At 47.0% G+C, this 26,955-nt stretch overlaps 1 protein-coding gene across 2 annotated transcripts in view; it reads right to left on the reverse strand.

Moving 5' to 3' along the window:
• Nucleotides 1-26,955, reverse strand: part of LOC147711222 (neuronal vesicle trafficking-associated protein 1-like) — a 107,450-nt gene that overhangs the window by 68,508 nt on the left and 11,987 nt on the right. For both annotated transcript variants that reach the window (XM_086922008.1, XM_086922007.1), the window contains exon 2: nucleotides 5,900-6,040. In XM_086922008.1, coding sequence (XP_086778134.1) covers nucleotides 5,900-6,025 — 126 coding nt within the window. In that variant the 5' untranslated portion in view covers nucleotides 6,026-6,040. The remainder of the gene's footprint in view (nucleotides 1-5,899; nucleotides 6,041-26,955) is intronic.

A 26,955-nucleotide genomic window follows, 5' to 3' on the forward strand; every position in this document is an offset into this window, starting at 1 on the left:
AATCATCATTTTAAAATGAGTGTTTATGTTCAGGAAGGTAAGCCTTGCTTAATGCCGCCTTGTAAATAAGGCAAAGGGTTTATCGCCACAGGAACATCATAAAAGTTCCAGTGGCGATAGGGGCTTGTAAATATGCCTCATAGAATCTCCTGATCATATACTATCTTCTCGCATAGCATTAAACGAAGAATGAAAGCAATTTACATTTATTATATTAGAAAATGCACATGAAGATGAGCAATTATCACCTTGAAGCTTTTGAAAACATTACAATTCAGGAAAGATTTTTGTAATGTTTAAACTGCAATATTCACATATAACTAATATTTGTCATGTGCTTAACAATTGTACTTGATTTTAAACTATCATCTTTCTGTCTAAAGGTTGTCCCAATATCAAAGTCAAAGTCAAAAGTTTTTATTTGTTTTGGTACTCAACAGAGGACCACAAAAGTATACATCACAAATTAATATAAAAGCAACATAGTTTTAAAAAATGTATACAAATTATAACAGACAAATTCGTTCGGAGGCATTTTGCCCACTGCTAATAGTTCTTTTTCCTTTGTTAGCCTGCAGGTTCGGTAAATAGGGTCAATATATGAAGCACGAGCTACTACAACTTTAGAGTTTGGGCAGACAAATAATAAATGCTCCACAATCTGCTCGCCTCCTTGACATAACGAGCAAAGATGGTTAGTTTCCCCAGCCGACCATTTAGATGTATGAGATTGGACAGGTAGGATCCCTAATCGTAACATCAAGATCACCCTCCTTACACTATGAGTTAGGGAAAACAAAATATAAGGCTGGATATGTTTATATTCTATGAGTTCAGTATATGGTTTAAAAGTTTTTAGTTTTCTGATATGCGCGTAGTCCAGGTCAAAACTCAACCTTGGTGTAAAACATTTAAGAAAAAGTTTTAGTTGTGATACAGACCAGGTAAGTAATATTTCTGTAGTAATTTCAGCCATTTGAAATGCAGCTGACATATTCCCTGAGAAAGTTTGTTTAGTTGCTTCTGTATCAAAGGTTTCCTTTTGTAGTAAAAACCTGAGTGTCCCCTCCTTTGCATGGAGGAGATTGTAGGCCCACCTAATAATGTTGGCCACAGCCGTGGCGTAAGCACTTGTTATTCCAAATTCTAACCTTAGAACCTGTACTGGTGTAGCAGCTGGGAACTTCATCATTCTTTTCAGTATTTTCCCCTCTTGTCGATCCATGAAGCCCCATTGCTTTAAAGGTATATATTCTGTAGCATAAGAGAGGACCGCATGGATTTTCACTTTATATATTTTCAGTAATGAGGAAAAGTGCCTGCTCCCCGTGGCACTATAGAGTCGCGAGAGTGCTCCGGCGTGTAGATCAGATTTCTTTGTTAATTTATCTATATGCTTTGTGTTTGTTAGATTATTTGAAAGAATCCTGCCGAGATATGTATATTCTGTTTCTTCATCGATCTTTTCATCTCCCAGCCTCCAATTGTATTTGACGTTTTTTTTCCTTCCAGAAAATGCTACAATTTTTGTTTTCTTTACATTAGGAAGTAAGAAATTTTTATTTGAATATAGATACAAAGTGTCAAGAGAATTTTGCAAACCGAATGGTGTAAGATTGAACATAACTATGTCGTCTGCATAGAGCAACAAATGGATACTTTGATTGTTTATTTTTGGAGGCAGGTTTGAGCCCTGCTGTAGCTGCTTTGGCAGGTCACTGAGGTAAAGCGAAAATAACATAGGGGCTAGTAAACATCCCTGTTTAAGACCGTTCTCTGTATTTATTACTTTCGTTAAACCTTTTTCGCCCCCCATTTGGACTTGACACCACGTTGTTGTGTGGAGGCTTATTATTACCTGTAGCAGATGTTCATTGATTCCAAAACCCCTCAGTTTACTCCATAAAGTAGGTCGATCGACACGATCGAATGCGGTCGAATAATCTATAAAAGCCATATAGACCGTCTGTTTTCTTCGTGTCACATATTTATCGAGAATAACCTGAATAATTGCAATGTTCGCATATAACTAATATTTGTCATGTGCTTAACAATTGTACTTGATTTTAAACTATCATCTTTCTGACTAAAGGTTGTCCCAATATCTGGTTTTCTGCTGTCTGGTGATGTTAAAGTAATTTTTTTCTCTTATAGATTTCATATACATGTATTGCTCTTATATTTTCAGGCTACCTTGTTTTGTAAGCCTATGGCTGTCTTGCTCCTGCACTCTGGGTTCACTTCTTTATATTTTTGTGGTCCTGGGCTTGCCATGTTACCTTGTTTTCTGATCTGTGGTTGTCCTACTACCTTGATTTATACTGAGGGTTTGTTATGTTTCTTTGCTTTTTGTTCTAGGGGTTGACATGTTACTTTGCTTTGCATTTTGGGATTTCGACGTTACTTGATGTCTGCTCCATGAGTTGGCACATTATTTTGACGTATACTCATTATTTAGGAAGTTCTTAATGTATACTGCTTCCGGCATTCACTGCTGTGGTTCAAATTAGCTTTTTCACTGTAGTGACATAACAGCACTGAAAAGAGTTACAAAGACAACATTTCTGCTCCTCTGCCTCTCTGAGTCTGCAGGGGGGCAGTGGTCTCAGTGGAGGTGTAGACGAGTGTATGAGGATGACGACGCATGTCCCCCCATAGAATTAACACAGATACGGGGGGAGCAGCGGGCTGACTGGTCTGGGTTCTCTCTTACTACCTCCTGTGTGTTTGTAGTACCACGAGGAGTGGTAACATGTATTTACAGCCCTTCATTTTCCCTGTTTCCTGAGGACCAGACAAGACCTATGGTGGATAACAAATCGGAGCCATGTTCGGCAGGGCTCTGAGTAGCAGTGATATTGTCAACTAAGGTACATGCTCTCCACTTTCTGATAGTAAAGAGGCTGTGGCGTAACGAAAGCCCCTCAAGCCCCTGCGGTGCTGGGGGACCTCCAACCATTCCACACCACTGGACAGAAGGCCAATGAATAGATGTGAGATACATTAGGCTGAGGGGCCCCTCATCATATTTTCCAGGGAGGCCTCTTCATTTTGCGTTATGCCACTGCAAACAGGAGTACTCTGTCTAGAAGAACACTACAGGGTTTTGGGTTGACAGGAATGATGCGGGATATGTTTGAATATATCATAAACTTGAGTGAGGTTACACCTGTGGGAGAACAACTAACAAAGTCCTGAACAATTGAATTATTTAACCCCTCAGCACTTAGATTTCAAGGGCAGAGGTTCTGAGCGAAATGCAGAGATGTGTTGATATGGGTACCGTGACACTATGGGGCATATTACCAAGGGCCTTATCGCCGCTTTAGCGGGACTTTTTCCCGCTAAAGCGGGGATAATTTTATCGCCCAATTACCAAGCTGTCGCTAACACCAGTTAGCGACAGCTTGTAGGCGATAGCGAGCATTTTGGTGCCCGCTTTGCCTGTCAGCGATAATTATCGCTAATGATATGCAAAGTGGGCGTGCCAAAATGTCGCTAACATCGCTTTCGCCTATTACCTACAAAGACGAAGCGATGGAAATATTTGTGCTAAGTGCGAATATCTCCAAAAGCTAACGCCTGCTACTACCAGTTCTTAGCCATGTTATCCAATGGGAGGTGGATAACATGGCTAAGAGCTGTTTCATGCTAATGCGTGAATACCGCTGTATTGTCAGCGATATTCACGCATTTCGCCTGATTTTTATTGTTTTTGAGATAAACCTTGCTAATAGCAAGTAATCTCAGCCATAAAAATCGGTGAAGCGCGGCGATAATAATTTGGCTGCTGTCCCTACTTAGCGCTAAGTATCGCTGTTCGTAGGCAATATGCCCCTATATTTTTTGAGGGACAGAAATATTTTTGATGGATCTGCTAGGAAACTTACCCGCAATAGATGGAGCATCCTAGGAGGCCATCATAGGACCCTAGACATATTATTGTAGATAGGTAGCTATCTAGATTTGTTTTTCCATCTTGAGGAGACTCCACAAAAAATCTGGTGCCATTCTCATTGTCTATGGGGTCACTTGGAACCCCTTGGTGGACAACATCTCATTGGTAAAATCTACCTTTCGAGAATACTGAGCTTTCAGCTCCATGAATGCCAAGTGATCAGCTCCGGGCCTGTCAGCTTTGATATCTGTGTTCTTGTTATTACAGTACAATGTTTTCTGCACTCAAGGGATTGTTTATATTCCTGTATTTTATGCTTTATGTGGCTTGTCACACTTCTATCCTTTATGACATGACGGTTAATATATAATCTTTTTTCTGTTCATTGTAGTTGCTTGATCTATTTATAATGGTTTCTACCTTCCATGGGTTGTCACAAAACTACAGAAATCATTCCTTAAATTACAGTGACTTTTTCACGTTGCGTTTTGTTCTTTTCTTTGGGAGTTGCCACCTTCTCTTGTGTTATAGGCTCTGTGCTTGTCAAATTAAATCATATGCTGCTCTAGGGGGGTTCTATGTTTGCTAGTGCTATTGAGGCGAAATATTACATTGGTATGAGTGTGTTACATTTGCTCCCTGATTTTGAGCTCCTGAATTTCTTTGTCTACTGCTCTCTGGTAGTTGCAGCATGACATAGCTTGTAGTAAGATCTCTCGCAAAGACTTAACAAAGGTTTATTACTCATTTAAATTAAACAAATTGCTAGGGAATGAACGGATGGGGTCTCTAACGTACTCAATTACTCAATTCAAAGATGCCTACCACTTGGAACCGATCCTTGATGGAATCTGCCCCGCCCTAACCAGGAAGCTATACTTGCAGTGGAGGTATGGCACCCTCCCTCTAAGAGCATTCACAAGTGACTGGTCTCAGCCCTCTTGTAACAAGCAATGCCCTGCATGTCTACATCAGCTCGAAGACGACATACATGTCCTGTTTTTTTGTAATGCGTACCATAAACCCAGAAAGTATTGGCTTGCCCCCCTTCTTAACAATTTAGGCTGTAGGCAATGTATCTCAGCCCACAGAATACTCAAGATGGACCTATCCCCTCCAACTGTGTTTGCGGTAGCCATATTTTTGACTGCGATATGGCATAAGCGCTCTCGCTACATGGCGAACTCTGTCAATGAGCTGGCCCCGGAACTCTAAAAATGTACTGTATTGACTTTTAAATTTGAATGGATTGCAACAAATTTTACCAAGTATGCTATTTTTGTCTTTATTTGGTCTTTTACAGTTTGATTCTTATTTTTGCACTAGTATTTCTTATGCATACCGAGCCGGCACCGACACTTTAAAAGTCTACTGTATTGATATTTACAAACCTGAATAGATCGCAAACAAATTTTTTAAGTATGCCAACAGTATTTTTTCTGGTTTTTAGCAGTCCAGCTCTCACTTGGCATTAGCACCTTTTATGAACATTGATAAATGGAATGTTTTTATGTTTTTGTATTTTAATTATGTACTCTGCGATGTTTTAAATTTCTGATGTGCATCTTTAAGGGTCCAAGTGACCGAAATAAAGATTGGATGATGCTTGATGCATGACATAGCTGTCTGCTCTCTATTTATTTTTACTTTGATTTCTGTTCTCTATTGGTTCTCTCCTCACCTTATTGCCTGGTGGTTTATTTTCTGATAAGGGGTTGTCACATTACCTTGTTATTTGTGTCAGGGGTTTGATAAATTTATTTTTGTCTGCTTTCTGAAAGTGTGGAACTTCCTTATTTTCCACTGCTGTGGTTCACCTCATTTCTTGCTTTGAGTTTCTTATAATAACCATCTGTTGTGTTTGCTGATGATGTTTCCTCTGTGATTAGAGATTGTTAAGCTACCTTGTTTCCAGCTGTGTGATTTGTCACACTACTATGTCTTCAGCTCTTGAGCTGTCTTTTACTCTACATTTTTCCGCTTTGGGTATCATAGTATTACCTTGTCTGGATATGGCTGCTGTAATTGGCTGACGTCCAGAGGTGCAATCAGAGGGATATTATCGAAAGCTTCCTCTGATCCTGGCTCCTTCTCCCCTTTTTCTAGGTTCATGCCGAGCTTCACCATGGTGAACAGGAAGAGCTGAAGGAAATAAGAACACATTGTTAGCTTTGTTCCAGCCTCAGAGTCATTCCTCTACTTACTTTCTCAAGCGTTGAAAAGGTCTCATATTAATGCTGGGTGTAAGCTATTTCAAATTCTCAATCCAACTGTAATGCTAAAACTACAGTATCCAGTGGTGACTCCTCTGTAATGGCAAATGCGCGTCGTCCTACTGCGAGCCAGCAAAAATAAAATGTTAATACAAGACTTTTATTATAAATGTACTTTACTAAATGAGCCAATCTAGGGGCGGGTGGCCCGGGCGGCCCGGGCCATGGGAGGGAGTAGGAGTGATGGGCACTGTTAAGTGTGCATGTTGGTTTGGCCAGGTCAGCTAGGACGGCCAAACTGACATGGGCACTTAGGTTTATCCAACCCAGCTGTAGTGCATAGCTGGTGGAGAAATGGCACAGACTCCCTGTGCCTGAGCGAACGTCAGATCATCCGTCTCAGGCCAATCCTGGTGCTTCTCTTATGCTTGATATAGCATGAGAACTGCGTTGGGATTGGGTGGGGCAGTCTTGGAGCCTGTTCTCTGCGCTGCTTGGCAGAGGAACACTGGGGCAGGCAGCAGAGTAAGGTAAGCCTTTTTTTTATTTAATTTGTATTATTCCCATCCCCCACTTTAAATGACTGCAGCTGTCACTGAAAGTATCCCTAAGCCTATCCCTCCCTATAAGCCTTCTTTACCTCCCTCTGTCTCAGATTGTACTAAGGAATAAGGATAACCCTAATACTAACCTGACATTAGCCTGAAGACTAAACCTTAAGATGTTGCTTAGCTATCTCCAGCCCTGATTCAGAGCAATCCCACAGCCCACAACCATCTAATATGAGCTTCAGTAATCCCTATGAGCAAACCTTAATGTTGCTAATACTCATATCAACCCTTAACCCAACCTAACTGCTAACAAACACTTTCGCTAACATGTGCTGTGACCCATCTCACTAGTTCCTGTAGGATAAGACTGTGTGTGTGTAACCTGATGCCTGACCCTACACTGAGGGGCAACTCTGCTCCCTACTTTTGTTTCAGGAGATAGAGACGATGGCTATAATGGTATTTGGTAACCAGAGGGATAGATCTTCTCGCCGGGTTCATCCCTTTGCCGCAATGGATGGCACTGATTTCAAAGATTATTTGTGTTCTGCTGCCTCATAGATAGCTCCCTCAGTCCACTTCTGACACAGCACCAGTCAAGTAGACAATTAAGATCTAACTCCCTATCCCTTGCAAACGTCCCCAGAATTAGGAAGGCCAGAACCGGCGGTCGCCTGTTCTCGTACAATGCCCCTAGACTGTGGAACTCCCTCCCACTCTCTCTGAGGCAAGAACACAACCACCTCAGGTTCAGGAAGCGACTAAAGACCCTGCTCTTCCCCTGAGCACTCCTCCTATGTTTCCCCACCTTGCTGGAGCTTGGTCACTAGCGCTGGGATGCCCTAGGGTAGCTACGCGCTCTATAAATCCCAATCAAAATCAAAATCAATCAAAATCAAAATCTATGCCTAAGGATATCTGTGTACACAGAAGGGTAGCTATGCTGTAAGTGTAAGGATTCACTCAGGCTCTTTTTTAGTCCTAGAGGCAGCAATTATAGTTGTTTTCTTGGGGGGGGGGTGGAATTTGCTTATGCAATGCTGATAAGTGTATGGTCTTTAGCTCTATGTCTTTTCAATATTTATATGGTCTTTAGCTCTATTTCTTTTCAATATCTATCTGTGCCGCTTTGATTTTGCTAAATTTCTCCTAATTTGAGTGCTCACTGAATTACAGACAAACGTATCAGGAAACAAAAGCAATAGGTAGCATGTGCTGCATGACCCTGCTTTTCCACCATTTCCAGGCAACTCTCCTACCCATTGTTCGCCAATCTTGAGGTCCATGTAGTGGTGGGAGCTGACAAATAGTGGCAATTCTTGCCTACAGGTTTATCCACGGGCTTCCTGGGTGCCAATCCTGTAGATTATTATGGCTTCACATGCTCCTGAGAGGGGCTTGCGGTTCCCAAAGTCCCATAAATCATTACACTAGGCAATGTAAACTTTAAATAAATAACAACTCAGGATTTCCGATTCTTGAATTCTGATTCAAAAGATGTAACCAAACTTACAAAGAGGAACAAGGCTTCTTTACAAAGAAAGAGCAGGAACCTTTGTCTAGATCGCAGGTCAGAAAAGCCCAGCTCCACTCTAAAGGAAGGACCACCATCTGAATGAGCTGAAATGTGTGTAAACATCTCTGCTGCACATAAAAAGAGGGCATTTAACCAAGAGCTGTTGAAAGAGAGTCAAAAGCCAGAACTCCAGAAGACATGAAGACCCAAACCCTTCATTGACAATGTCTCTTGGACAACACTCCGAAGGCCCTGGTAGGAAGCACAATGGATTCCCCATGCTCTGAACATTTGCTCTTAGATGTGGTTGGTGAGATACAGCCAGGACATCAGTAAACCTGACTCCCTCATGCTACCAACTTCAAGAAGGTGACTTTAGACAGGAACAACATATTGATGACCACAGAGACACAGCGAGGAAGTAAAAAAGGCTTATTAAGGAAGGTAACCCATAAACTGATGTCCCACAGGCCAGCCAATTTGTATCTGAGTCTCATGGAATCCTCCCACAGGGCTGCAGGTGACATAGGTAAGAATTCTGTGAGGTTCTACAGTCCACGAAGCTACAAAGCTACACCTTTCCTTTATAACAAAATATTATGAATAATTAGAACATTGGAATGTTGGGAGCTCCATTGCAGACAATGGAGTGCTCCTTGCTTCTACGGGCCGGTAAAGGCCTGCATAGCAACATTTCAATGTTCTACAAAGGCTTCTCGAAGTTCGAGGGGATTTATATCCCCTCGAGCTTCGAGACCCCTTTGTTTAATTTGTTAGCACATTCTGCCCTCTAGTGGCAAAATTTTCTAATAGCCTTATAGCCCTTTGTAGCAGGGCTATACGGCTATTAAAGTCCCGCTGTTTCGTTAAAGTCTCTCGCCTTCGGCTCGGGCCTTTAACGATTCAGCGGGTCTTTAATAGCCGGTATAGCCCGCTTCTGCGGGATATAAGGCTATAATACAAAACATATTTAGTTTTTGAGAAGATTGGCGGTCAATACAGCTTCAGTGACCATTCCCACATGTCTTGACCAGAACAGTTGTCCCCACGCGTCTTGGTGAGGGCAACTGTCACCACACATAATCACCAAATCTAGAGAAAGCTCTCCACAGTCTACCTCGGTCAGTTCTCATCTGTGCAGGGCTCACTCTAATCTCCCCCTGAATTCCAAGTAACCAAGGTGAGATTCTGGTATATTCCACCCTATTCTCTCTCTAGATGAATGAGGTGGTCAGCTTTCTGCAAGAAGATCCAGCAGACGCGCCAACCTTGGGGGGTGTCAAGGTAACACCCTCCTGTTTGCCGACTACACCTTGCTGGTGTCTAAGACCCCAGCAGTGTCTAAGACCCCAGCAGGGTTGCAGCGACTACTCAACAGGTTTCATCTCTTCTGTGACACCCGGGGATTGGTTATGAACATTATAACCCACAGGTGGCAGTGGAGAATCCCCCACTGTCTACAAGAAGGGGTAAGAGAAGTGTAGGTGAAGATAGGAATGCCGGGGCTCAAGGACACCAAATAGGTTGACTATGGGCAGTCAGAGTACGTTCGACTACAAGGCTACCCCACCATGACCCATGTGATATTTTCATTCCCTCAAGTTGGGCAGAATTTTTCGTTAACAGAAGAAGGGAGATAAGTATTCTCCCCACTGTCATTGATTTTATTGTGATTATTGTCATGAGGGCTACAGCTTTCTGTACCTTAAAACACCAATACATAGGTCAAGAAAAAGTTTTTTGGGTCAACACCAGGGAGGGAATATTTGCTGTGCCCCGACGAAAGCCTGTGGCCTATTTTAGCCACAGAATTTTGGGGTTTTGGGCTGAAAACTTTTGGCAGGGACTTAGTACCATAACCTCCAAGAACACCCATTTTTTATCACTTTAATATCCACTACATACCCAATAATAAAGGGATACCTGGTTGTGTAGTAGGATTTTTATCTTTAAGTCCCCCTGGCCTACATCTCCTAAGAACTCCCTGAAATACGGTTGAGCCCACCCTGACATTTAGGAGCCAGGGTGAATTTCGATGATGAAGCATGACACCAATAAGGTGTGTGAGGGTTAAATAACAAAAGGAATTTCTTCCTTCCCGCATTTTGCGGTATACACCACCTAAAGGAGTTGAGGATGTTTTAGGAGCCACATTTGGGTTTGGATACAATATTGTGAGTACAGTTGGCTATTAACACCCTAAAAACCACATTCATGGCCTTCAACCCACATAAGTCTTACAAAAGCAACCCTCTACTAGGTGGGATACCTCTGGAAAGGGTGGGCACCTTTGCCTATCTTGGTGTCTGACTCTCTAACTGTCATGGAAGCCCCACCTAGCAAAGATGTTGATGGGGTACAAACGAGTAGTTGGAATGCTTGGGAGGGAATATTGCTTCTCACACAGAAGACCGGTAGCCCCAGCCCTCCAGGTTTATGATGCAAAATTGGTTAGTACAGCACTGTATGGAGCAGAGCTATGTGGATTTGATAAGGCTCATGATCTCTGCAGATCTGAGCATAAGTTTTCCAGGGACCTGGTGAAGTTACACCAAAATGTCACCCTCACCCCTCTAATGCTTGACATGGGCTGGCGATTGATTGGTGACACAGCAAGGTTGTGCTAGCTGCTCTTTTGGGCTCGCATTAGGTGGACCCCTGAGCTTCTCCCCTATGCCGAAGCCCTCACTGAGATGAAACAAAGAAACACTGGCTGTAAAATAGGCTGGATCTCCAACATCAGAAAAATGATGGCAGCTCTGGGGCTCCAAGCGTATTGGGACAGGCAGGAGCCACAAAGGAAAGAAGAGCTCAAACGCTTGTATTGGGAATGGGAGGATCAAGAAGAAACCTGCAAACCAAATCTGGGTAGATTAACAGCCGAATTATATTGAAATAAACAGACTAGACACCTAGAGCCCTTCTTAGATATAATTCAGGCCCCACGGGACAGGATGTTATACATCCACTTCAGGTTCGGCACACAGTCTGTCTGCAAGATAACAGCGAAATGGCATTAATGTAATCAAACACCAAAGGACTGCCCATGTGGCAGGGCCCCGATAGAAAGTGTTGCACACGTTCTATTTGCTTGTGCAGTGTTAGACCTGTCAGCCCTTTGGGTGGTCCCTCCTTTTATTTATTTATTTTGTCCCCTTTTTGCCTCCTACTCCTTGTCATTTTTAAGTCCACCGGAATTTTTGGTGATGTCCTTGGGGTTAGGTGCTACTTTATTCCATAGCTTTTTGAGGCCTAAATGCTCTAGTAACTACAGAGACACACAAAATGGTGGCCTGTAACTGCCACATTTTTTTACCTCAGGAACATGAGCCATAGGATTATACTGGGGAGACTCTAGAACCTTCTGGCCCCTTCTGGTGAACTGGACCTAGAGTATATGAGGTCAGAACCTGGGCGGCCATTTTGTTCAGCAAGGAGTTGGTGGGAGTGCAGGCTGTGGCGTCAAGGGGGGTTAGAACATTGAGAGGGTTGACTTCTCTAGAGGGTTGCTTCCTTATTTCTGTCATCTCCCCTTCTAACCATGGATCTGGCCTTACCCAAACTTATCTCCTTTAAAACTCTGGCTGAGAGTCCTCATCGTAAAAGAGGGACTGACCCTTTCACTGGGTGAACACAGGAGACTGCAGGGGTTCACAAAGAGCGGACAGATCTGCTCAATTACCCCATCGGGAGGAGGAGCTGACTGAGAACTTTGGCAACCCCTGGGGGACACGGTGGGAGTCCGACAACCTTCCCCCACCCCCCAGTTCCTTCACAAACTCACTCCTGCCCTAGCCTGTCCCCTCTCACCTGTGACAGGAAACGCTGCACCGAGGTAGCCCCCCCTTCCCTCCTTTCGGGGGCGGGTAATGCGAGGATCCGCTGGAGTGGGGAATTGCCTGTCCTACAGAATCGGGACTGGAGGCGCGCCGGCATTGTGGCCTGTCGCTGAGAAGAATCGCTGAGGCGTCTGACTGCAGCGCAGACGCTGTGAAGGTCTCGGCGGTGTGGTAGGGGCGGAGCAGCAGTGAAGAGTCTCTATCAACGCGCAGGTCTGAAGAGGAACCTGACAACTGCACTGAGGAGGCGGCGTGGCAGTGCGGCCGCTGATTCCCCGCACAAGCCCAGTGGAGTGCGGCTCTCAAGGAGGCAACGTGTTGGCTTTGAAGTTCGGTGGAGCCAAAACAAAGTCGGCTTCATCCGGTCTCAAAAGCGTACTCTCCCCGCGCAGGCCCAGAGTGGGAGATGGCCTTGTCTGCGAGGGAGGAGACGCTACACCATAGAGCTGAAGGTGTGGCTCACTTAATTCCAGCTGCCTGAGTCGGCTGAGACGAAAACTAATAGCCCTAAAGCCACAAGTAAACAGGGATCTGGGGGCTGGTGAGGGACATAAACCCAGAGAAAATGATTCAGGGCCAAGTGGGCGGTCTGATCTCTGGAACCTTAGTAAAAACTGTTGTGTAGCCAAGGGAGCTCGAGTAACAGGACCACTATACTGAGAATCGCCTGTCCTAGAACTATTGCAGGCTTTCATCTAAAGTTAAAACGAAGCTAGAACAATTCATATGACCAGTTCTATTGCATGTTAAGATGAAAATTGATGCCTGTTCTTATTTTACCAGGGGTGAATTATACAGACTACTGCTGTGTCATAGCATAATCTAATGATACTAGAAAAGAGATACATGAATGGTCTCCAGGCGGTGGTAATGTGCAATCTTGCTTCTTTAAAGTTAAGTGGAATGTTTATCTTGATAAGGTTTGTTTGAATCCCAAAAAGTATTGCCTGAAATTTAAAGCATTAAGTGAATTACTGAATTCATTCTCCCCTAGAAAACCCAGTGCTGGTACTAAATGTAATGTTGTATGCTTATTGATGCAGGAAATCAAATGTGGAAGTGTTTAATCTATTTAAACAATTTTTGACTGACATAATAAGATAACTTGAGAAATTTTTATAAAGCATACTATATTTTTCTAACCTGGTGTAGTGTTATTTTTAGTGGATGGGCACTGTGTTGCTGTGGAAAGTGTGACGCAATCACAACACAAATGTCTCTGAGAATAGTCCTTACCACTTGTGCCAGGCTACCCTGGGCAGACTAGTAACTCTAGGTCCAACATAATTGGTGTTCAGTGGTGGGATAATAGCTTGTGCTGCGTCCACTTGACAGTGGCTTAGTGAGCACCATGTACCTACACCTGGAGTTTTCTCCTAGCGGACTCCCTAATTACCGTTTTGCTTTTCCAAATTCTTTCCTGGTGGTGGGCGGAGGAAGCCCTCACGTGATACCCTTCCTTGAATTCTTTCAAGTGGCTGTTTGATACCCTGTTGGCGAAATGGAATTTGATTTGGAAGAGTTGGAGACTTATACTGCGGCACAACTCAGGGAATTCTGCCAAGAAATGGGGGTGTTTTTCAAACGAGGTGCTAAAAAGGGGGAGCTCCAAACCAACTTGAGAGCGTGGGTGGCTGCTCACCCAGATTGGAAGGAGGAAGAGGGGGATCGGGACACTGTCATCGTAGTGGATGGACTGTACCAACCTGAAGAGGGGAACCTACTAACAGATCCTAGGACACTTTCCAGGGAGGGCAGTATTGTCTCTGTAAGGAGCTTGACCGAAGCCGAATTAGCTGACCGGAGAGAGAAAAGACAGTTGAAGTGGGAGCTAGCTAGGTTGGAAAAGGAGAGGGAGGAAAAGAGGATGGCTCATGAGTTAAGTCTCAGAGAGTTAGAACTCAAGGCCCTGCAAATAGGGACTCCCAGTACTCCTATTGGTGGCAGAGAACCCAAAGCTACAACCAGGGAACCCAGACCCTATTTGCCCAAGGACGTAGTTGCCAGCTACAGCACAGGGTATGACATTGCAAAGTGGCTGGCTGCCTATGAGGTCTCCTTAAGTGCCCATGGGATATTGAAAAAACACCGGGGGTGGCTTGTATAAATACATGCCTCCTGCAGGAAGGGATACACTGTTGGCCCTAGAGCAGGGAGAGCAGACCCACTACCCCACCATGAAAGTGGCGCTGATAAAAAAGTTTGGGCTGACTCCAGAAAAATACCGACAGAAATTTAGGAACAGCCACAAACTGGGCACACAGAATTGGGTGGATTTTCTGGACTATGCAAAGAAGGCCCTAGAGGGGTGGGTGCAAGGCAGCGAGGTGGGGGACTACGAGGGGTTGTATGATCTTATCCTCAAAGAGCACCTACTCGGGAAATGTTTTCCCGAGCTGCGACAACACCTGGTGGACAGCAAGCTAACCAGCCCCAGGAAGCTTGCTGAGGAGGCGGACATCTGGGCTAGTACCCGGGTGTCCTCAAAGGGGACTGGAGGGGATTCCCAAAGGACCGGACAGGGCGTCCCCCAGATGAAAGAGGGGGGAGATAAAAAGAGGGAGTTCTCAAGAGGCCCCCAAAACAGTTTCCAGGGAAAGGGAACAGGATTCATTCCCAAGGCTAACCCGCCAAGAAACCCTCATCCTGACCATAGTCAGCATCCAAGGGTTGTCCACTGCTATGAGTGTGGTGGGGTTGGGCACTATAAAGGTGATGTCAAGTGCCCAAAGAGACCACCCCCTCCCACTGGAGGAAAAGCCCCGGGAGTAGCTAGTGTAGTGCTCGGGGAGGAGTTGCCCTTAGATAAGGGGGGGGGGAGTGGGCGGGAGTCACTTTAGTGTCCCTGGGAGATCGGGAGATGGTTCCTAAGATCCAGGTGCCCTCAAATACTACCAAGTATGGGCAGTGGGTCACCATCAATGGCCAGAGAGGGGAAGCTCTGAGAGAGACAAGAGCCAGTATGACTATGGTAAGGAGTCATCTGGTGTCTCCAGGGCAGGTGATTCCACATGTACTCCCCCCCACCGTGATGGCTGACGGCAGAATGGGCCACTACCCAGTGGCCGAGGTTCCATTTGAGTGGGAAGGGGTTAGAGGTTTACTTCGAGTCGCCGTAAGCCCTGCCGTGCCAGTTGATTGTCTGTTGGGGAATGATATGGAGCACAATGCTTGGAAGGAGGTGGAATACCGGACTCATTCTGAGATGCTGGGTACACCTGACTGGGCCTGTGCTAGCACAAGGTCCGCGACCACCCGGAGGGGGAGTTCGCTTGGGCTGGAGCCTAGAACAAAGGCACAGCCAGCTGCCAAAAAGGGAAAGATACGGGGACAGGAGAAGTCTGCCTTGGCATCCACGCCCCGTGAGACCGATAGGCCACCTGCGGTGGTGGGCCAGGAGTCCGCGGAGGGGGATGTTGTCTCCCTGGAGAACCTACATATCCCTGCTGGGTGGCATGTGGAAGGAGGGCCTACCAGGGAGGAGTTTTGTAAGGGCCAGAAGGAGTACCCTACCCTTGAGGGACTGAGGCGACAGGCCGAAGCCCAGGTAGCAGGAAACGTTACTGGGAACTACCACATTTACTGGGAGGATGGACTCCTCTACAGTGAACCTAAGGCACCAGTGCATGGTTCGTTACGGGCCTTGGTTGTCCCTCAACGTTACAGAGCCATTCTTTTACAACTGGCTCATGAGATACCCTTGGCAGGACATCTGGGTCAGGACAAGACCTTTGCCCGGCTTGTCCCCCACGTTTATTGGCCTCAGATGAAGGTGGCGTCCGACATCTACTGCCGGACATGTGTGTCTTGCCAAGCCAGTGGGAAAACAGGGGTGAAGCTGAAAGCTCCCCTGGAACCACTTTCTGTCGTTAGCACCCCCTTTGAAAGGGTGGGCATTGACATTGTGGTGCCATTGGATCCACCAACTTCAGCTGGTCACAGGTTTATCCTGGTTCTGGTGGATCACGCCACATGGTACCCAGAGGTAATTCCTCTGAGGACCATTACTGCACCTACAGTGGCTAGGGCCCTGATGGGGATCTTTATCCGAGTGGGTTCCCCCAAGGAGGTTGTGTCCGACAGGGGGACCAACTTCGTGTCGGCTTACATGCGGGCTATGTGGAAGGAGTGTGGGGTTACCTACCGGTTCATCACTCCTTACCACCCACAGACCAATGGTCTAGTAGAAAGGTTCAACAAAACCTTGAAAGGCATGATCAGAAGTCTGCCTGAGAGCCTGCGGAGGAAATGGGACGTCCTCCTACCCTGTCTGTTGTTTTCCTATAGGGAAGTGCCACAGAAGGGAGTGGGCTTCAGCCCCTTCGAACTTCTGTATGGGCACCCTGTGCGTGTACCTCTCAGCCTGGTGAAAGACGGATGGGAAAAGACTCCCAGGAAGCTTCCCCAGGATGTGGTGAGCTACATGCTGGCCTTCCAGAGCCAAATGGCTAAGTTGTGGAAGCAAGCTTCTGACAACTTGGAAGCCAGCCAAGCAGTGATGAAGGAGTGGTATGACCACAGTGCTCACCCTGTGGAGTTGGAGCCTGGCCAGAAAGTGTGGGTGATGGAACCTGGAGAGCTTAGTACCCTCCAGGATCGCTGGACAGGCACCTTTGAGGTGATGGAGAAGAAGGGTAAGGCCACTTACTTAGTGGATCTGAAGACCCCCCGGCAGCCCCTGCGGGTGCTCCATGCTAACCGCCTCAAACCCCACCATGAGGGGCCCGAGGTCATTTTAATGATGGGGACCGATGGAGCAGAGGAAGAGGAGAGTGAGCCTCTCCCTGATCTATTTTCGTCTCCGGAAAAGGATGGGTCAGTGGAGGGAGTGATTCTCTCCCCATCCCTAACTCCTGAACAGCGGGAGGACTGCCAGCAGGTCTTGGAGCAGTACTCCTCACTGTTCTCTCTTGTCCCGGGAAGGACCCACCTGTGTACCCATGATGTGGACACAGGAGACAGCCCACCTGTGAAGTCTAAGATCTACTGGCTGTCTGACAAGGTGAAGGCCAGCATCCACAGTGAAGTCACTAAGATGCTGGAGCTGGGAGTAATTGAACCTTCGAGTAGCCCCTGGTCCAGTCCGGTGGTTCTGGTACCAAAAGCTGCCGCACCGGGTACCACTCCAGAACTAAGGTTCTGTGTGGATTACCGGGGACTGAATTCAGTAACCAAGACTGATGCTCATCCAATCCCTAGGGCGGATGAACTCATTGACCGGCTGGGAGCTGCCCAATACTTGAGTACCTTTGACGTCACCTCAGGGTACTGGCAGATCTCCCTTACAGATGGAGCAAAGGAAAGGCCAGCCTTCTCCACGCCTGAGGGCCACTATCAGTTCTGTGTGATGCTCTTTGGGCTCAAGAACACTCCTGCCACTTTTCAGCGGCTGGTGAACAAGGTCCTCTCCGGGATGGAGGCCTTCTCTGCTGCGTATCTAGACGACATCGCCGTCTTTAGCAGCAGCTGGGAGGACCATTTGTGTCACTTACAAGCTGTTCTCTAAGCCCTGAAACAGGCTGGTTTGACAATCAAGGCCAGTAAATTTCAGATTGGGCAGGGGTCGGTGGTGTACCTAGGCCACTTGGTGGGCAGGGGAACGTTGCAGCCCCTCCAGGTGAAGATTGAGGCTATCATGGCCTGGGAGCCCCCCAAGACTCAAACCGAGGTCCGAGCTTTCCTGGGCCTCACAGGATACTACCGTCGCTTTGTGAAGGGGTATGGCACCATTGTGGCACCCCTAACTGAGCTTACATCCAAGAAGCAACCCCGACGGGTAGTCTGGACGGAGGCATGTCAGCAAGCCTTTGACACCTTGAAACAAGCAATGTGTGCTGCTCCAGTCCTCAGGGCCCCTGATTTTTCCAAGGAATTCATTGTCCAAACAGACGCATCAGAACATGGCATTGGGGCAGTGTTATCGCAACTCAATGAAGAGGGTCTGGATCAACCTGTTGTCTTACTGTCCAGGAGACTGCTTCCCCGGGAACAGAAGTGGAGTGCAATTGAGCGGGAAGCCTTTGCGGTGGTATGGGCTCTGAAGAAGCTGCGGCCATACCTGTTTTGCTCGCACTTCCTGGTGCAGACCGATCACCAACCCCTTTGTTGGGTGATGCAAATGAAGGGAGAGAATCCTAAGCTGTTGAGATGGTCTATATCCCTACAGGGAATGGCCTTCCGGGTGGAACAATGGCCTGGAGTGGACCACGCCAATGCAGATGGTCTCTCTAAGTATTTCCGCCTTAGTGATGAGAACTCCCAAGGGGTTGGGTAGCTCTCCCCACTTTCAGCCGGGGGGGACGCGTGTTAGACCTGTCAGCCCTTTGGGTGGTCCCTCCTTTTATTTATTTATTTTGTCCCCTTTTTGCCTCCTACTCCTTGTCATTTTTAAGTCCACTGGAATTTTTGGTGATGTCCTTGGGGTTAGGTGCTACTTTATTCCATAGCTTTTTGAGGCCTAAGTGCTCTGGTAACTACAGAGACACACAAAATGGTGGCCTGTAACTGCCACTTTTTTTTTACCTCAGGAACCTGAGCCTTTGGATTATACTGGGGAGACTCTAGAACCTTCTGGCCCCTTCTGGTGAACTGGACCTAGAGTATATAAGGTCAGAATCTGGGCGGCCATTTTGTTCAGCAAGGAGTTGGTGGGAGTGCAGGCTGTGGCATCAAGGGGGGTTAGAACATTGAGAGGGTTGACTTCTCTAGAGGGTTGCTTCCTTATTTCTGTCATCTCCCCTTCTAACCATAGATCTGGCCTTACCCAAACTTATCTCCTTTTAAACTCTGGCTGAGAGTCCTCATCGTATAAGAGGGATGACCCTTTCACTGGGTGAACACAGGAGACTGCTGGGGTTCACGAAGAGCGGACAGATCTGCTCAATTACCCCATCGGGAGGAGGAGCTGACTGAAAACTTTGGCAACCCCTGGGGGAGACGGTGAGAGTCCGACAACCTTTCCCCCCCCCCGGTTCCTTCACAAACTCACTCCTGCCCTGGCCTGTCCCCTCTCACCTGTGACAGGAAACGCTGCACCGAGGTAGCCCCCCTCTTCCCTCCTTTCGTAATGCGAGGATCTGCTGGAGTGGGGAATTGCCTTTCCCACAGCATCGGGACTGGAGGCGTGCCGGCATTGTGGCCTGTCGCTGAGAGGAATCGCTGAGGCGTCTGACTGCAGCGCAGACGCGGTGAAGGTCTCGGCGGGGCGGTAGGGGCGGAGCAGCAGTGAAGTGGCTCTATCAACACGCAGGTCTGAAGAGGAACCTGACAACTGCGCTAAGGAGGCGGTGGCGTGGCAGTGCGGCCGCTGATTCCCAGCGCAAGCCCAGTGGAGCGCGGCTCTCAAGGAGGCAACATGTTGGCTTTGAAGTTTGGTCGAGCCAAAACAAAGTCGGCTTCATCTGGTCTCAAAAGCGTACTCTCCCCGCGCAGGCCCAGAGTGGGAGACGGCCTTGTCTGCGAGGGAGAAGACGCTACACCATAGAGCTGAAGGTGTGGCTCGGTTAATTCCAGCTGCCTGAGTCGGCTGAGACGAAAACGAATAGCCCTAAAGCCACAAGTAAGCAGGGATCTGGGGGCTGGTGCGGGACATAAACCCAGAGAAAACGATTCAGGGCCAAGTGGGCGGTCTGATCTCTGGAACCTTAGTAAAAACTGTTGTGTAGCCAAGGGAGCTCGAGTAACAGGCCCACTATACTGAGAATCGCCTGTCCTCGAACTATTGCTGGCTTTCCTCTAAAGTTAAAACGAAGCTAGAACAATTCATATGACCAGTTCTATTGCATGTTAAGATGAAAATTGATGCCTGTTCTTATTTTACCAGGGGTGAATTATACAGACTACTGCTGTGTCATAGCATAATCTAATGATACTAGAAAAGAGATACATGAATGGTCTCCAGGCGGTGGTAATGTGCAATCTTGCTTCTTTAAAGTGAAGTGGAATGTTTATCTTGCTAAGGTTTGTTTGAATCACAAAAAGTATTGCCTGAAATTTAAAGCATTAAGTGAATTACTGAATTCATTCTCCCCTAGAAAACCCAGTGCTGGTACTAAATGTAATTTTGTATGCCCATTGATGCAGGAAATCAAATGTGAAAGTGTTTAATGTATTCAAACAATTCTTGACTGACATAATAAGATAACTTGAGAAATTTTTATAAAGCATACTATATTTTCCTAACCTGGTGTAGTGTTATTTTTAGTGGATGGGCACTGGGTTGCTGTGGAAAGTGTGACGCAATCACAACACAAATGTCTCTGAGAATAGTCCTTACCACTTGTGCCAGGCTACCCTGGGCGGACTGGTAACTCCAGGTCCAACACGCAGCATATAACATCCCACGGGCCAAGTGCCTAAAACCATTGTGCCGGCATCTGGGCACACGGGACTATCACGTTGCCCTGCGCATCCTTAGGTCTGATCCCAGACCCTTCTTTGTGTGTTTTGTCGCAAAGTTTCCTATTCATGCATGGCTCACCAGACGGAGGTTCTTGGCAGGAATAGCACAGCACTCTGCGGAACTACGTTAATACGCAATCACTGAAGGGCTCAAAGGCTGCTTATTTTAGCTTTAAAATCATATGCCATGCATGTGCACTTTCAGACCTTATTTTTAACCTTATGTGCTGCTACCTTAAGGAGGGCTGATTTATAGTAAGCAGACCTAAAAAGTCTACTCACTGCGGATCGCATACAGTTCATGTGAGCCAGGCGCGTGCACTGCAATTTGCCACCCCCTACCCCTCCCACAAAGCAAGACAGACAAGAACATCAAAGCGCACACCATCTGTCCGCCTGCAGGCTGTGGGAGAATTTTCACGGCTGCTTTGATATTCTCAGTGAGCAGCGCGGCCACTGAGAACATCAAAGCGGCCGCGAAATTGCTCACCATTTGCCACCCACTTCCTTCATTGGCACTTGATTTTTATTTGTGAGAGGCCTCATCCTTGCCGAGAGTGTGTTACAAAGCTCAAGGGAATTACCATAACCTGGCTGTGCAAATATGGGCACTTACACTTATACTGTTATTTTAGATGCATGAGAATACAGTCTGCGTACACTTCTTTGACTCACCAGAGAGGGACATTTCGCTTGTCCTAGCTACGTTCTTATTTAATTTCCGCGTAACAGTTTCTCCTGCCTTTTCCCAACACATCAGAAAATCTTGTCCTCTTCAGCTTCTGGTTCCTGGTCCTCGCACAGCGACAGCCTTCAGGCGTTTTTTTCGGCTCGGAGGCACAATTTAGTTTCTTATGTGGTGACATCCCGGGGGTGGCATTGCTCCGCTACAACGCAAGTGTAGGAATGTATCACTATACATCCTGCCAAATTAGAAACATCTGCTGTACCCATGAGGAAAGGGTACTGGCCACATCACTTAGAATGTGCATGTGTTTGTTACAGTATCATCATATATGTTGCAACATTATAAAATTGATCCATGAATATATGCAACCTTATGTATCTTTGCGTATGCTCTGTGTCTACACGAGTAACGCAGCGTCTCAATTTTAAAGAGCGCATGCTGTGCACACTCATTCTTTCCACTATCTGTTTTCTTTTATCAGTAAGCTGACAGATTGTGCTGATGCCACATGACAGTCGGTATCTATGGCGTGCGAGTTAGGCCGCAAGCCCAGCGCATTTCCTTCCATACGGAGTCAGGGCGCGACCAGGTTTTGACAGCGGGGCGGGGACTCTTTTGTTCCCGTCGGCAGATCTGTGAGCGAATCTGGATTCTGTCTGGGAAGTCTCCCTGTATCCAGTTCTGCCTCCCGATGCTGGGATGTGACTCATTCAGAAACCTTTTTGCTGAATGGAGGAATTAATCGATGGACGAAAAATAGCACGGTACATAAAAAATGTCAAAAAGCTGCATTGAAGTTTTCTGTTTCTGTGTGGGATTGAACTGCTGTGTTATATACATTTTAATAGTAAGTTTCCCCTTGGAAATCTATTTGTGTGACTCCTTTACTGACTACACTTCACAGATTAGATTGCATCAGTTTTCTTCATGACTTGGTTTCTGGCAGAACATCGATCCAGTTGGGACTTTCGTTTCTCCCTTGTTAGAAATGGGATCTTTGGCTGGCCAGGGCTTGCGCCAAAGTCAGTCTGAAACCACCACTTCTAAGTCAGGACAAGGGAGTTACACGCCAAGATAACCCCTGCTCAGCCTCCAGGTAACGTGGCGCGAGCAGCAAGGCTAAACTTGGAGGCTATGTGAGTTACGTATTTGCGCACGCACCCCAGCAACAACACCCAACGCCCACTACAAAGGAAACTCCACACAAGGTTATATATAAAAATAGCCTTTGTTTTATACCAAAACACATTAGATAAAACACACACTTTACAATGTGCCAACAGGCACGGGCAGAATTTACAGGGGATATGTACAAGACAGGGCCACATGGACCACTGTCAGGAATCAGCACTTTTAGAACTTAGCACTAGGTAGAATTAGCACTTAGAACATAGAATGTAAATCACTGTAGCACAAAATAGAACATAAAGCACACAACCAGTAACTACTGGTAAAGGTTAAGTACCACCTACGCAATCCTAACCACCTTAGGAACAGGTCACGCAGGGAACCAGGACCTCACTAGCACCACCTGTACTAGCAAGAACAACCACCTAAGTATCACGATACCTGTAGGGGTATAAGCACATAACACATGATGCATAACATACATTCAGCGGTGTAAGAACATGGCACATGACGCATTAATTCACATTAGTCACCACCTGTGACTGTCCCTAGGCCAACTGGCCTTGTTGGCGCTAGGACGCCCTGTGTCCCAGTGTCAGGGTCCTAAACGTGGCATCTGCCCACAAAGTGCTGGGCAGCTGTGAAGACAAGGATGGGCCAACGCTGGAGCCTCGCAGGCTCTGCGCCACTGACTGGGCCCTCACGAGCCTCTCTGGACTCAGAACGCACAATGGGGGCTGTGAGCCTCTCAGGGCTCATAACTACCACTGTGCCCTCAGGAGTGTTAGAGTCCCCCCTCTCTGGGGCCTTGAAATGCAAAAATGCCCCCTGAGCCCTGTGGGCTTGAAACAAGCACTGCGGCCGCTGGTGAAGCCTCGGGGCTCAAAAACAACTGGGCCCCTTCGTTGGAGCCACTCTTTAGGCTCAAACACCAAGTACTGCCCCCGGAGCCTTCTCAGGGCTCTAAGAAACAGATTGCCCCCCGAGCCTCACAGGCTCGTATTTACAAATGAGCGCCTCGAGCCTCTCGGGGCTCTCCTAACCAATGGTGCCTCGAGCCTCGCAGGCTTATAAATATAATGCCCCCAGGGCCCCTCGTGGGCTCGAAGGAAATGCCCTGAAGCGTTGGAGCAGCCCTCTGCCAACTGGGGCCGCTCCGAGAACAAAGAGAGACTGCCCCCGCACTCACCGGGACCTCACTGGTGCTGCGGGGGACAGGAAACACTGCCGGCCTCTTCTCTTGGGCAGCGCGGGGCTGCTCTCCTTGCAACGGAGCCTCGTCAGTGGCGGTCCTCTGGCCCAGCAACAGCAGCAGCCCCCTCAGGCAGAATCCTGGCAGAGAACATCTTGTTAGGGGACACAGCCCCTTCTTATACTGTAAATTCCTTTGTCTGTAGGTGCAGGGTGGGGGAGAAACCAGTCGCAGCTGGTTTTGGAGCACCCTTGATGGCTCAATCACCCTTTTCATTCACTGGCAGGACTAGCGTCATCAGTCGCACCACAGGGGGCGGAGCCAGCATTGTGTGGGGAAAACCCAGCCTCATTCAGGACACAGGTGCACTCCTCCCTTCACATCAGCATGCTAATCTCAGCACTCACCACTGGGCAGACCCATCCAGACATCCTGGAGCCTGGCATTCCAGCCAGCTCCAGCCAATCACACTCCAGCACCCTCACAGCACACTTACAGCCATGTCTAGAAGTGGCACTTCCCCACTAAACACATACACGCCGCACATACCATTGCGCAGCATTCACTCTCACAAGTTCGCACATACCAAACTTGAGCATGTACGCTTCACGCATCAGGAACTACCAGGGACACAGACATTCCCCATGCATTCCTATGGGAGGGCAGGCCAACCTCACTCCACGCACTTTCCACTGGGACACAGTGAAAGTGCGCAGAAACCAAAAATCACTACCACCAGGTCACCATTAAAAGCAAAAAGTTCAGGGGTGAACCTGCCAGAAGGGCCAAGTCCAACATCCCTCCATGGCTGTTTTACAGTTCTAAGTGGTGGTAGTTATTAGTGTATGGATTGTTGAAATCTGCAGAAGATTGAGGAGGGGCGTAGTCATTTAGCAACTAATTTTGGAATGTGAAAGTTGAGCTTTATTGTGGGCAAAGCTTTCCTTTTCACACGCTTTGTCTTCATGCCTTCTGGAAGCCTTGAAGGATCACCTCCTTTTGCTCTACCTACGGTAGAAGACGACCCCACCGAAATGGCTTTCAAACAACCTTTCAGTTTTTCTGTAAATCTACATGGGTCTTTGTCACACGCCAAAATCCATAACTTTTTGAGGTTGTATTGTTTTTTCAATGGGATAGCGTTTATGTTTACCAAAGACATTCGTGTTTCTAACATGGTTTTTAGGAACCACCACCACGTCCACCACCACCACGGCCACCACCACCACGTCCACCACCACCACGTCCACCACCACTATGTCCACCACCACAATGTCCACCACCACTGCATCCACCACCACCGCACCCACCACCACCGCCTCCACCACACCCACCACCACCTCCACCACCACATCCACAACCATCACCTCCACCACCACCTCCAACACCACCACATCCACCACCACTACGTCCTCCCCCACCACATCCACCCCATCACATCCTCCACCACCACCACATCCACCACCACCACACCCACCTACATCAGCTCCACGTCCACCACCACCACATCCACCACCACCACCTCCACCACCACCACATCCACCACCACCACGTCCACCACCACCACCACAGCCACCACCACGTCCACCACGAGGCCACCTCACTCTATCTATCTATCGGCCTCACTCTATCTATCTATTGCCCTCACTCTATCTATCTATCGCACTCACTCTATCTATCTGTCGCCCTCACTCTATCTGTCGCCCTCACTCTATCTGTCGCCCTCACTCTATCTATCGCTCTCACTTTATCTATCTATCGCCCTCACTCTATTTATCTATCTATCTATCTATCGCCCTCACTCTATCTATCTATCGCCCTCACTCTGTCTTTCTATCTATCGCCCTCTATCTATCTATCTATCTATCTATCTATCTATCTATCTATCTATCTATCTATCTATCTATCTATCTATCTATCTATCTATCTATCTATCTATCTATCTATCTATCTATCTATCTATCTATCTATCTATCTATCTATCTATCTATCTATATATCTATCTATCTATCCGCCCGTCTGTCTGTCTGTCTGTCTATCTATCTGTCTATCTATCTATCTATCTATCTATCTATCTATCTATCTATCTATCTATCTATCTATCTATCGCCCTCACTCTATCTATCCATCTATCTATCTATCTATCTATCTATCTATCTATCTATCTATCTATCTATCTATCTATCTATCTATCTATCTATCTATCTATCTATCTATCTATCTATCTATCTATCTATCTATCTATCTATCTATCTATCTATCTATCTATCGCCCTCACTCTATCTATTTATCGCCCTCCCTCTATCTATCGCCCTCCCTCTATCTATCTATCGCCCTCACTCTATCTATCTATCGCACTTACTTTATCTATCGCATCACCACAGCATCACTCAGCACCACCACAGCATCACTCAGGGGCACCACAATAGCACTTAGAGGCACCACAACATCACTATGCGCTACCACAGCATCACTGAACGCCACAGCATCACTCGTCGCCACCACAACATCACTCAGCGCCACCACAGCATCAATCTGTGCAACCATTCAACAACAACTGGTTCAAATATGCTCTCTCAATGTTTCAAGCTTTATTACAAATGTCACAAAAAGATGTTAATATTTCACTTCTGTTCTTGGATTTTCGTCACAATAAAATACACTGAGCATAATCTTCACAAACGTTTTTTATAAAAAATTAAGCTATTCCCATTATTAATTACAATAGCTTTTATTTAAGTATTATTACAAAAAATTAAAAGCCATTGTAATTTGTAATATCAATACATCCAAGTCATGTAAATACAACACATAATGCATTACAAATGCTATAGGTGTCACATTTGCGAAAGTTAAAACTATTGACATTGTAAATGACAAAGCTATTAATTTTGCAATTTTCAAAACCAACACATTAATAAAAAATGTGTCATTTACAATACCAATAGCTCAAACTTTCCTACTGCGAGACCTATTGCATTGCAAATGCTTGTTGCTGATATGATGTGTATTAACTTCTTAACTAGCTGACCCTCCCTCCCGGCTCCCCTCTTATGACGCCCCCGGAGCGACCGCGCAGTGGACGCGCGCAGCGGGAACACCGACTGAGCGCCGAAGGTGCGCCAAAGGTAAGCCCGTCTGCACCCGTCCGCGCCTGGACCGCGCCCAGTGCCAGGACCCCTGGGCCCCGCAGACACCAGCCCACCCGCCGGACGTACACCGCCGCCACCCTCAACGCGATCAACACCGGCTGAGTCCCGGGATGCTACCGAGCAACCCCGAGACGCACCCACGGACCCTTCAGCTGCCACGCCTGCAAGTTCTCCTGCATCCGGACCTGCCCCGCACCAGCACCCGCCAAGCCGAACACCAGCAGCAACCACCTCAAGTGCATCCTGCTCAACACCCGCTCCGTCCATAGACACGCTATCGAACTCTGGAACCTCCTCGACACCACAGCTCCTGACGTTGCCTTCCTCACGGAAACCTGGATGAACGACTCCTCAGCGCCCGACATCGCCATCGCCATC

This window comes from Lissotriton vulgaris, chromosome 5 (genome assembly GCF_964263255.1).
Source record: "Lissotriton vulgaris chromosome 5, aLisVul1.2, whole genome shotgun sequence".
NCBI lineage: Eukaryota > Metazoa > Chordata > Amphibia > Caudata > Salamandridae > Lissotriton > Lissotriton vulgaris.